Below are 13243 nucleotides of genomic sequence, written 5' to 3'. Positions count from 1 at the left end.
TGGTTCACAATCCCCTGGCCCTTACAAAACTTATAAAATGGACCTGGAGCTTGACCCACATCAGTATGTCTTCCATAATATTCACTGCCTCTATCTGATCTCACAACTTTAATCTAACGATCTAATTGCTTTTCAACTTCAACTTTATAATCTTTAAAAGTTGTAAGAGATTCGGATTTCTCCTTAATAAGATACAAGTACATGTAACGAGAATAATCATCAATGTAAGTGATAAATGAAGTATGTCCAGTTATGCCAGCGATTTGGTAGGGACCACTAATGTCAGTATGAATGGGTTCTAATAAATTAGAGCTTCTAGTGACACCTTTCTTATTCGCTAATGTAATTTTACCTTTAAGACATTTGACACATGTTCCAAAATCAGAGAAATCGAGAGGAGGTAAGACTTCATCCTTTACGAGACGATTTAATCGTTCTCTTGAGATGTGGCCTAAACGTTGATGCCACAACATGGATGAAGTCTCTAAGTCTCGTTCTCTTTCATCTTTGTGAGTGATTCATTAATGTTATATGATAACAAAGATTTGGAAAAATCATCATCTAGTTCTAATCTATAGAGACCACCATCCAGAATACCAGTACCAAAAAAAAAACAAACAAAACAGAATCATAGAGGATATAGAGTTTGCGATGACCATGGGAAACAACAAAACCGTCTATGTCTAACTTTGGTCCTGATACAAGGTTCCGAGTTACCTCAGGAACATATAAGGTATCATAAAGTTTAATACATAAACCAGTTTTCATAAATAATTGTAATGTTCCAATGGCCTTCACTTCTAATTCTCGATCATCCCCAACCTTAAGTGTTCTTTGGTTTCTTCCTAGCTTCCGGATTGAAAGGAATCCCTGAGTAGAGTTGGTAACATGAACCATAGAACCAGAATCAAACCACCAAGAATTAGCAAGAACATTTAAATTATAGGACTCAAATATCATGAAAAAATCGTTACCTTTCTTAGCCAGCCACTCCTTAAAGTCAGGGCATTCCTTCTGCATATGTCCTGTCTTTTTACAGAACTTGCAGTGGATTTTGCCTAAGGAGTTCTTAGAGCTGGAAGGTGCTCTTGTATTAGGATTGGGCCTTTGGACCTTGGAAGCATCCCTTCTTGGATAATTGTTCTTCCTTTTCTTAGAATTGGAGGTGGTGAAGTTTGCAACTCAGTAGTGCGATCCATCTTCATACGCTCCTCCTCCTGCACGCACATAGCGACCAGCTCACTCATCGTCCATTTATCCTTCTGAGTGTTGTAATTGATCTTGAATGTTTCATAGGACGAAGGAAGCAAAGTAATGATGAAGTGAACGAGGAAACATCACTAATTTCCATGTCCAGCCCTTTCAGCTTATTGGCCATGACATTCATCATCATGATGTGTTCGCGAATGCCGCTCCTCCCATCATACTTAGTTATCACCATCTTGAGGATTAGAGTACTAGCGTGTGCTTTAGACGCCCCCTTGAATTGCGCCTCCACAGAAGCCAAGTAGGTTTTAGCATCATCAGAATCAGGAATGGCTCCTCTGATTGCATTGTTTATGGACTGCTTCATAAACATGAGAGACATGCAGTTACACCTAGTCCACTTTTCATGATTCATCTGCTCAGCAACAGTACTTTGAGGAGTAAGGTCCGCTGGCTTATTCTATCTTAGAGCATAATCGAAGTCCAGCAATCCAAGCGTAAGCATGAAAGAGTCCTGCCATGCAGCAAAGTTATCACTGGTCAAAGGTGGAATCCCGCAATTTGGTGCTGACTGTGGAAATAAGATGAGCGAATTATGATACTAATCAAGAAGTCCTAATGTGATCTAAGGACATGTTATACTAAGGCAGGTATAAATAATGACCATTTTAATTATGAAGCTGTGACATTGTCTATTACTAACATCAAAATAATAGACTTAGTTAAAATTCTACTTTAACGAAGACAAATCAGCTTTGGCCAGAAGTGTAATCATTTAAGCATGTGTGCAAAGTGATCGTGACAAATCAGCTTTGGCCAGAAATGAGACAATCACTTTAGTTATGCACTTGTTAAGTATGCTATACATGAATGAACTAAATCAGCTTTGGCCAGATATTAAGACATTCACGTTTGTAATGCATACTCAAACATAGCTTTCGTAATACTTGAACGATAAATAGATGTATCAAATCATCTTTGACCAGAAATGATACATAGAAGCTCATTTAAGTTAAGTTATTTTGGCTTTGTAAAACATTATCTGATTTTGATTAATTAACTAAGTATTTACAAAAACCAATTATTTAATAGCAAACCACTTGTTAGCGCGGATCGAGATTTTGAGTGAGATTTCGAGTGAGATCTCGAGTGAGGTTTCGAGTGATGAAGACTGATACCTTAATGAGATTTCGAGTTCATTATGAGGTTTCGAGTCGCCACCACCAGATTGTGAGTCGAAATCTCAGTCGCAATCTCAGATGCCTTAATGAGATTCTGAGTTCATTATGAGGTTTTGAGTCGCAACCACCGGATTGCGAGTCGAAATCTTAGTCACAATCTCAGATGCCTTAATGAGATTCCGAGTTCATTATGAGGTTTCGAGTCGCAACCACCAGATTGCGAGTCGAAATCTCAGTCGGAACCTTAGTCGACACCATCTAATTCTCGAAACTTATTCTCCAAGTTTCGAAACCGGCCCATCAAAAGCTATTAATGGAGATAATGTTGAAAATTCAAATTTTTAGGGATTGTGATAGAGTTTCCTGTTTTAATATTGATCTAATTTTATCAAAATATTTCGAAATCATAATCTGTATATTCTTTTAACAGTTTTCGAAAACTTTAATTAGATAAAATTAGATCAAAACAGTAAAAACACTTAACAATCCAAATTATGTAGGTCCAGGTTTCGGGACCGAAACCGTGATTTTATGTTTATGTTCAAAGATGGAAGAGATAAGAGAGATGATAACAAACAAACTTTGTATTAATCCGGTAGTAAACATTACAAGTCGGCCCGGTTACATGACAACCGAACTAATACCAAAGAAGTATACATCCGGGGAGAAACCAAGTGGTGATTTCTCCCGGTGAGGTCCCAAACCTCCTCACACTCTCTTGCACACACTTGTGCTCTCACTCTTGTGTTGCAAATGACAAAGTGTTGGTATTTATACCAAAACACAGGCTGCAGGTCGAAGGATCAGACTGACTGGTCGAAACATCATCTATCGATCAGACAGTCTTCGAAAGATACACACATACCTCGAATGATATCCTTCGAGGTCCATCCTTCGATGGGTATCTTTCGAGCTCATCGAAGGATATTCATAATCCTTCGATGCCTTATCCTTCGACACCCATCATAGCACAACCATACTTTGTCTAGCAACACACACACGGTCAAACGAATAACCCTCTCGTTTGACCACTTCAAACGAGCGGGTCTATACACGTTCGTTTGACCGTTTCACTAACTATTACAAATTCAGCGTAAAATAATAACTAATCTATTCGACAAGCATCGGACACAAAATCTGCATCAACAAATTCCCCCTTGTCCGTTGCTGTCGAATGCTGAAAATGCAACTGCAATCATCGATCTTCAGTCAAGTAATCATCTTCTCTGTGTAAACAAATTCCCCCTTGACCGATGATCCAGGTAAGTAGTATCTTGATGCTCATTGTATAAAACTTCCCCCTCAGAGTACGCGCATCCGTGTTTGAGTGTTGTGCAATTTCCTCAAAGGACTCAATTGACCGATCTTCCGCTGATCTTCCAATACTCCAACCGGCATTTGATAAGGGTTCCATTCTATAACAACTGCATCAAGTCTTGATCTTTAAGCATACCTATGATTGCGTTTAGAAATTTACCGAAGAAATTCAACATTTGAAAATTTTTATCCCCCCATTTCTTTGGTAAAATCTCTAAACCTTAACAGATTCTTTCCACTTCAAAGAAACTGTCGTCAAATATTCACCAATTCCCTCCACTAAGCGGAACTGTTGTGTTTGGCCCATAATAGTCACGTTACCATTTTTGCCATTGCATCAGTAACCGTGACTACCCCACATTTTTTTCAAACATCAAGTTTTCATCATCTCTTGTGTTCATCATGCTGCATCACCCCGCGTGTTCCCAAAGCCCGTACGAGTTTTGATGTTGACATTTTGAAGCCCGGTTTGAATAATCCTTGCGAACACCCGACCCGACTCCAAGTGAATTAAATGATTAACCCCAACAAACTGTCTGAGCTCATAAAATTCCACAACATCTGGATCCTTCGAAACATCTGCATCAAACGAAAGATAAACACCAAGACAGCTTCGAAAGATGATCTTTCGTAAGTCTTTCGAGCGCATGTCACATATCTTTCGAGCATCTTTCGAGCACATGTCACAGATCTTTCGAACACCTTTCGAAGTTGGACATGGCTGATCCTTCGTACACTTCAGAGTTGATCCTTCGAAGTCTTTTTGATCCTTCGAAGAACTGATGATCTTTCGAGCACTCCTGTTCATCTTTCGAATCTCCTTGATCGAAGGATGATCTTTCGAGATCGAAAGTTATCTTTCGATGGTTCTGACACAAGGACAGAAAGTACGACAGGTTGGTGAAAAGTTGATGTGGTAGGTGACCAACTTTCGCAAATTTCGAAGCATGAAAATTTGAAATTTGAATTTTGTTTGATCCTTCGAAAACTGTTCAATCTTTCGATGGACAAACAGCATCTTTCGAAATTTGAAGCTGTCAAGAACATCAAGAACACGGAGGACTGTTCATCTGCAGATCTGACGAAAACACTTTGTATACAGTTTTTGATGATGGAAACTTGAAGATTTAGGAGAAAAACATAAAACCCAACACCCGGTTTAGCACAGATCTGGATATCCGGGTCCAGATCTGGGTTTTTCTCATTTTCACCTTTTTTACATCTTGAACAAAAACCCACAAAAATCACAGATCTAGAGCACATGTGACTTAGTAAACGGTTAGTTTTACTAAATCGGGCACCATGGCTCTGATACCAATTGTAGGTCCAGGTTTCGGGACCGAAACCGTGATTTTATGTTTATGTTCAAAGATGGAAGAGATAAGAGAGATGATAACAAACAAACTTTGTATTAATCCGGTAGTAAACATTATAAGTCGGCCCGGTTACATGACAACCGAACTAATACCAAAGAAGTATACATCCGGGGAGAAACCAAGTGGTGATTTCTCCCGGTGAGGTCCCAAACCTCCTCACACTCTCTTGCACACACTTGTGCTCTCACTCTTGTGTTGCAAATGACAAAGTGTTGGTATTTATACCAAAACACAGGCTGCAGGTCGAAGGATCAGACTGACTGGTCGAAACATCATCTATCGATCAGACAGTCTTCGAAAGATACACACATACCTCGAATGATATCCTTCGAGGTCCATCCTTCGATGGGTATCTTTCGAGCTCATCGAAGGATATTCATAATCCTTCGATGCCTTATCCTTCGACACCCATCATAGCACAACCATACTTTGTCTAGCAACACACACACGGTCAAACGAATAACCCTCTCGTTTGACCACTTCAAACGAGCGGGTCTATACACGTTCGTTTGACCGTTTCACTAACTATTACAAATTCAGCGTAAAATAATAACTAATCTATTCGACAAGCATCGGACACAAAATCTGCATCAACAAATTATATTCCAAAACATAAGGGAATTTCGAATTTTCCTAAGAACACATGATGAACCCTAAAATAAACCATAATTTCTGGAACCCGAAACCTGAATTTTTTAGGCTTTGTAAACAGATTTCGGACATTAATATTTTACCCATTATGATTTCGAGTCAATGATTAACATAATTTTTCTTTTATTTTTCCCGAAACAGCGATTTCGGCAGTTTTATGTGACTCGAAATCGGCTGTAAGTTTTATTAGGCTGTCAAAATTTTCAGTTTTCCAGATTTCAATTCCAGAATTAATGGATACGAAAACAGGACTGATTTATCAACATATGTTTTGATACCACATGTTGCTCAGTTCTGTTTTAAGCATAATGGAAAAAATGAAAACATACCCATTATTGCAGACATGCCAGTAGAGAATCCAGTGAGTGATGCAGCCATCGAAGTCGACATGCTTGTCAAGGTGATCTGGTTCCTCCTTAGGGTGCAATCTAATGATGGTGATGATGAAAACCGAATAGGGTGTTCGGTTGAGAGAGAGAGAGAGAGAGAGAGGCGAAAATTGATGTTATGAGTAAACACAAGATGTCTAACCTTGTATCCTCTACATTAGTCTCCTTATATATGCACCCAAGAGGAAACCTACTTAGTTAATAAGGGTAATATGGTCCATCAACAATTACCAACTAATTATTTAATAAGTTGTTATATATTTTGATCTATATAATATAAATAATTATAATGACTACTCAATTAAATATTATATCATAATATGATTAATCTTACAATTTGAAAAATTATATTTACACACCATGACCTCGAATTCAAACCGAGGGAACCTTGGTCCTAATTTTTCTTTTTACCCAAATGTAAATGTAAATAGTCGATTTAATAATATCTAAAACTTTTGACTTTTTTTAACAGTAGACTTCATAACGTGTAAGGTTACTATATTTTTTTTAAACTGGAGAGCCTCGTATTACTTCATCTTGATCAGACTATATTGTCTTAACCAGACTTACACTAGCTTTAATGCTTGACTTTTTTTAGCGTTCCTCCAAGAAATCATACCCAATTACCATTAAAACACCAGATTATCATTACAAATTTTGTCGTTTCATGCTCTCATAAACCAAAACATACCAAATGTTGGATTGCACTAAATGTCATTACTTAAAAAACATTTTACAATTTCAAGAAGATTGAGACTAAAAAATACGAGCAAAATAACAATATTTACAACCAATTAATTATTTATTGGACCTCAAAACTCTCGCTATCTTTCCAGCTTACACGTGGATTCATACACATCTTTCTCCCTCCATAAAACCTTCCTTCTTCTTACTCCCAAACTCTAAAACACACACTGATACACAATCTTATATACAAACACAATCTTTTATACAAACACCACACATATCGATCACAAGTAAATCTGTATTTTGCCATCATCTTCTGCTCAATCTTTTACAGGTTTTCATTGGAGTTCAAAACACTTTACAAAAGCAATAATAAGTTTTATTACTTTATAAGTTTCTTTGAGTTTATAATAATGATCTTGTGGTGATATTGATATTGCAGGCTTAACTATTAAAGATGAAAGGTGGTGAACTAGAGGTGTGTTTTGAGAGGTTGATGATGGTGGGAGGTGGTAGGGTTAATATTATTAGTGATTGGAATGAGATTCCAATGGAGCTTTTGTTGAGGATTGTGTCTTTGTTGGATGATCGGACGGTCATAGTTGCTTCTGCTGTTTGTTGTGGATGGAGAGATGCTATTTGTTTGGGAGTTACTCATCTTTCATTGTCTTGGTATGTATATTCTTTTCTTTCTTGTGAGTTGTGAATTTGTAGGTTTGTAATTGATTTTATTTTTTCTTGTTTTTTATCAACTTTTTTAAGGATTTATTAATATAATATTTATACTTGTGCTTTCTTACCACTTGTTGGTGAGTGAGCAAATGAAGAAGACACTTTGAACTGTCTTAGTTGGAACATGTGCACCAAAGGCTTGTAGTCTAGTGGTACTATACACTTTTATAGTAAAAGTGTTCCTGGATTAAGATTTTGACCAATGATTTTCGTTTTGTGGTGGACATATAGGTTTAGGGTGCGTGTGAGTTAGCCGTTAAAAAAGTTGGGAAAAGGGTAGGAAGAAAAGATAAGTTGTTGAAAGGGTGAGAACGGGCTGGGTCGAAACGGGTGAGGTTAGAAATTAGAATTTCTAGTGTGACCTAAACGGGCTGGCTTGAAACGGATCGAATTGACAGTTGATTTACATATATTAAGTAGTATACTATCGAGTTAATCATTTAGTTGATCAACATCTTTTGAATAAAGCTATTTAAGAAATCTAGTTTTCTAATTAGTAGACCAATTTCTATTTAGTGGGTTAAAATTACTCATCTTAAGTTAGAGGATTAGCATAATGACCCTTAATAGGCTTATGTGGGTTAAAATTACTCATCTTAAGTTAGAGGATTAGCATAATGACCCTTAATAGGCTTATGTTGGGCACTTTAATGACCCTTAAGTAGTGTTTGAAGTAAATTGCTATAGTTTGGGAAAGATTTGGGGTTCCTTGTGACCAGGTTCGATTCCCACTCTCCTCGTTATTTTAGAGGTTTTACCGATTATTCCATTTTCGTGCCTTCGGGCGGGTGGAGGTCGGGTTTCCACGCATCTGGGGAGTGCCAAGGGGCTGGTGGCGGTCCAGTAGTCGACCTTGGGCACAGCGCCCGTTGTCACGGTGGGTGGCACGTCCTTCCTTGTCGTTCAAAAAAAAGTTCTTTTTCTCTAGCCATAACTTTTGAAGTAGTGATTCTTTTACTGAACCCTTGTTTTCAAACTTTTTATTTATTGCTACACTTTATGCATTTTTTATGGATTTGTTATTGTTGTTATGTCTTTTCTTTCTAATCGTGTTCTTGTTTTTTGAACGTCCTAGCTACCTTATGTTTGGTTGCAAAAAGTAGATTTATTCAAGATAAAGTTATATGAATTAGCAAGATGACCATATATGGAAAAGCTTATGGGTATGCTCCCAATTGCCGTCAACTCGTAATAACAATAAATATAGTAGGAGAATTATTTAAAATCCCTCAATGTCCTAATCGGCCCATTTTCATCTATCTTTCAATAAATATCCATTACATACCATTATAATTATAAAATTAAAGAAACGAAGGCAGTTTTAATTGAATTTCTTTAAGTGTCTCGATGATCATATCCTTTTTTAAGTAGATCAAGTATATCAATGAAGACTTTTATATGGTTGTGTATCAATGAAACTTTTTCTATAAGCTGATATACCTCAAGTAGATCAAGTATATCAATGAACAGGGGCGGCCCTGGGGGTGGGCGGGGAGGACCACCGGCCAGGGCCCGTGATTCCAAAGGGCACATTCAGAGGCGAAAGTCTGATGAGTTTTTCAGTTTTTCTAGAGTTTGACCGTTTTATAATTTCGATATAGTAGCTGAAGTTTAGGGAGAAAAGTGAAATAAGTGTGTGTCTAATTTGTTTTCCGTCGTAGACTTGCATCCCTAAGAGGCGGATTTTGTTGATGCGAAGAAGATGGGAATGCTGTTGTGCCGAGGAATTTATATTTAGGTCTAACTTGTGTTCTGGGCTTATTTTAGTTTAAGCCCAGCAACAAACCTTTTCATTGTTTTTTCTTTCACATATCCCTTTGATTATTTCTTTTCCAACAAACTAATAAAAGTGTTTGATAATGAAGGAAGCATTGCATATTTTTTAAGTTTTGATCATTTATACTTTCTTTATTTTACTAATTTTGTAAACGGTATATACTAGTTTGTTCAACTTTATTAGTTTATTTAACTTTATTTATACAATAATAATAATGTCGATTGGTAAACAAAATTATTGTAAACTAAATAAAAATATAAATCGACTCCGACCCTCCAGTCAAAAACTTTAGGTTCCGTCACTTGGCACATTAAAAAGAATCTGATATATATCAGGACACATTTTTTGGAGCGCGAACAGGGCACCTGAATTCTCAGGGCCGGCCCTGTCAATGAAGACTTTTATATGGTTGTGTATCAATGAAACTTTTGCTATAAGCTGATATACCTCAAGTAGATCAAGTATATCAATGAAGACTTTTTTTTGGTTGTGTATCAATGAAACTTTTGCTATAAGCTGATATACCTTAAGTAGATCAAGTATATCAATGAAGACTTTTATATGGTTGTGTATCAATGGAACTTTTGCTACAAGCTGATATACCATTAGAAAACCCATGTATTTTACGGTTTAAGCTATATAATAACAATTACTGAAGTTCGTGGAATACTTTAATAATTATACATAATAATGTCGCGACTTCATGATTATATATCGGTTTGGTATAAAGGGTAGACAACCAATATAGCTTGTACAAAAAGATGATGTCAAGCCACTTCATTAAAAACAAGTTAGGTAATTTTGCGCAAGCCATTTCGTTAGAGAAAGTTTCACATAAGCAAGTAACTGGTCATTAGGAGATCAAATTACCAAACTATCCCATTTTAGAATATCTTTGGTAATTAGTAAGTTTGGTTTCAAAACGAACCGCCAACCTAAATTTTTTTTATACTATGACATTAGCCCTTTTCTTCTTTTTTCATTCTATCAATCTAGGTTTTGATAACTACATAATCAAGATATATTATATTTTTCTCATATTATCTCTTTATCTGTTGAATTTTGTAGGTGCAAAAACAACATGAACAATATGGTCCTTTCTCTTGCTCCCAAGTTCAAAAACTTAAGGGGTTTGATCCTTCGGCAAGATAAACCACAATTACTTGATAATGCAGTTGAAGTGATTGCAAATAATTGCCATGATTTAGAGGACCTTGACCTCAGCAAGAGCTTCAAACTTAGTGATCGATCTTTATATGCTTTGGCACATGGTTGTCAAAATCTTATTAAGCTCAACATTAGCGGTTGTTCTTCGTTTAGCGACAACGCACTTGCATATTTGACTAGTTATTGCAAAAAGTTGAAAATCTTGAATCTTTGTGGATGTGTTAAAGCTGCATCCGACAAGGCCTTGAAGGTATACGAACAATCAATTCTTTTTGTCGTTTGAACTTTTGACCCACTTGGGTTGGCCTATATAGGTGTCAATATCAACCCATTTTCTTGGGTGCGGTCAATTTATTTTACCTTTCACGGGGCAAAAAGGGTGGAAAGTCGCATGAAGTGGAATTTGTGTATATGCTTTTAGAAACTACCCATATATGATATATGTATGTGAGTTTGTGTGTGTGTGTATACGGTATATATAGATATACATGTATACACACAAATGTACACAAATACGTATATGTACACATACACGTACACACTAAGTACACAGACACGTATATATGTATACGTAATGTGTATATACATATCTATGTATACAATATGTGTGTGTGTAGAGAAGAGATCATGTAAGACCCACAAAGTTACTTAACAACTGAGGGACCTGCCATCAACCAAGCAATATTTTTATTTTATGTTACTTTTTTTAGATGCAACACCCTTACCAAAATTAAAGTAATAATAAAAAGAATATATGTAGATCCACGAGCTACATATACTTAGCACATGAACTATACACACACACACACACACCTTGTATGAGCTTTTATTTTTTATTTTTTTTTTTATTTTTTAGATGTTAAAATCCTTACAAAAATTAAAATTTTAATAAAAAGAATATATGTAGATCCACGAGTGCATATCTTTAGCATATGAACTGTATATATACGTACCTTGTATGAGTTGCGTGTATGTATCTCTGCAAGCTACATCATCCCACATTTTTTTAGTTTTTATTTTTTATTTTTACAATAATAACCTTTTAATAGAAATTAAAGAAAGTTATAATATATATAAAAGAAACTTAAAAAATTTGCTTGGTTGATAATGGTCATCCCAAGTTCGAAAGTAACTTTGTGGTTTTCTCATGATTCTCACCTTACATGTGTGTATATATATTTGATTCTTTATATTTACTCTTTTAAACATTAAAACCATATTCACGCATCTCATCTTAAATGGAATAGAACTAGTTACTTGTAAGGGTGTTATGTTCAGTGAAACACGTTACAAGTAACTGGTTCTCTTATTACTGCGGTATAGTATGTGGTTTAAAAAGATGAATATAATATTATGCAACTTAAAAAGGATGTACTTGAAGTTTTGAACTTTTATAATTACGTACAAGTAATTTCCTCCATTTTAATCCATAAAAGATAGTTAACCTATATACTAAATCAGTTTATTAAAAGCATGATCTTTAATAACGTGAAGTTAAAAAGTTGAGCAAAAAATGTTTAGATCTACCTGATTTTTTTTTCATCTACGCGTAAGTTGCCCAACCCACTGACCAACCTGCTTTGCCATGTCTAGATTCCGGTTAATCACTAGTTTATTTATTATACATGCAGGCGATCGGATACAACTGCAGTCAACTTCAATCACTGGTCCTAGGATGGTGCGAGGAAGTTGGTGATGACGGAGTAACAAGCTTAGCACATGGCTGTCATGATCTTCGTGCACTCGACTTGTGTGGATGTGTTCTTATAACAGGTACCTCCAAAAACAAAAAGAAATAACTAGATTGTCGAATTGTATTAAACTAGCTATAGAATTATCATATCTAGAAAGTATTACAAATGTAATATTATTCTTTATATTGAGAGCCTTGTAACGCTATTATATATTTTCTTATAACTATGAATTAGCCAACAAAAATAACACATATTCAAGTTCATAATTATTTCAATTAATCTGTTTGCAGATGAAAGTGTGATAGCCTTAGCAAACAACTGCCCACACCTGAGATCTCTGGGTCTCTATTACTGTCAAAACATCACGGACCAAGCCATATACGCATTGGCTCACAGTCGAGCAACAAACAAGCACCAAGCCTGGGGTTCAGTGAGAACCAGGGATGAAGAAGGGTCTGGGCTCATGAACCTTAACATCAGTCAATGCACCGCCCTAACACCGCCAGCGGTTCAGGCATTATGTGATTCATTTCCAGCACTTCATACTTGCCCAGGTAGACATTCACTGATTATAAGTGGTTGCTTGAATCTAACTTCTGTTCATTGTGCATGTGCTTTCCAAGCACATCGTGTTGACCACACGCTTCCTCATCATGCTTATTAAGTGACGTTGGGTGATCAACTGGTTCGAATGTGTTTGGTTCTTGTTGTTTTCGGTTACGAACATGTAGATGTAGTGTATTTTTAATTAACTTGTTAATGTTTGGACATTGGTATCACAAGTGAACTTTCCCTTTGGATTTAGTGGTAATGGTGTTTTTGGTTATCATTAACTTGTGGTTTCTTTCTTTCTCTTCTTCTTTTTTTTTATTTTTTTATTTTTTTGAAATTATGGATCATCATGTTATCTGTCAAGAAGTTGATAATTTGCAAATTGTAATATTGCAATTTGAAGATACTTGAGCAAACACATTAGTGGTTTGGTTATTTGATAAAACCCTAGACTTTATAAAAAGCTTCAATCTAAATACAATTTTTTTATCGGTTTACTATTTTATTATTATCC

The 13243-nt window shown here is 36.0% G+C and overlaps 1 protein-coding gene across 1 annotated transcript; it reads left to right on the top strand.

The window, feature by feature from the left end:
- Positions 1–7011: 7011 nt before the first annotated feature.
- LOC110873514 (F-box protein SKP2B) lies at positions 7012–13003 on the top strand. The gene is made up of 5 exons (XM_022122452.2): positions 7012–7141; positions 7250–7479; positions 10385–10733; positions 12115–12256; positions 12468–13003. The coding sequence occupies exons 2-5, from the start codon at positions 7265–7267 to the stop codon at positions 12839–12841; spliced, it is 1080 nt and encodes a 359-aa protein (XP_021978144.1). The 5' UTR covers positions 7012–7141; positions 7250–7264; the 3' UTR covers positions 12842–13003.
- Positions 13004–13243: the final 240 nt, after the last annotated feature.

The sequence above is a fragment of the Helianthus annuus genome, chromosome 8, assembly GCF_002127325.2.
Source record: "Helianthus annuus cultivar XRQ/B chromosome 8, HanXRQr2.0-SUNRISE, whole genome shotgun sequence".
Taxonomy (NCBI): Eukaryota; Viridiplantae; Streptophyta; class Magnoliopsida; order Asterales; family Asteraceae; genus Helianthus; species Helianthus annuus.
This window is presented reverse-complemented; position numbering and strand designations above follow the sequence as displayed.

Coding starts and splice junctions, on each gene's coding strand:
- LOC110873514 (XM_022122452.2), top strand. CDS start 7,265: ATGAAAGGTGGTGAACTAGAGGTGTGTTTTGAGAGGTTGATGATGGTG. Junction 10,734..12,114: donor CATCCGACAAGGCCTTGAAG/GTATACGAACAA, acceptor TTATACATGCAG/GCGATCGGATACAACTGCAG. Junction 12,257..12,467: donor TGGATGTGTTCTTATAACAG/GTACCTCCAAAA, acceptor ATCTGTTTGCAG/ATGAAAGTGTGATAGCCTTA.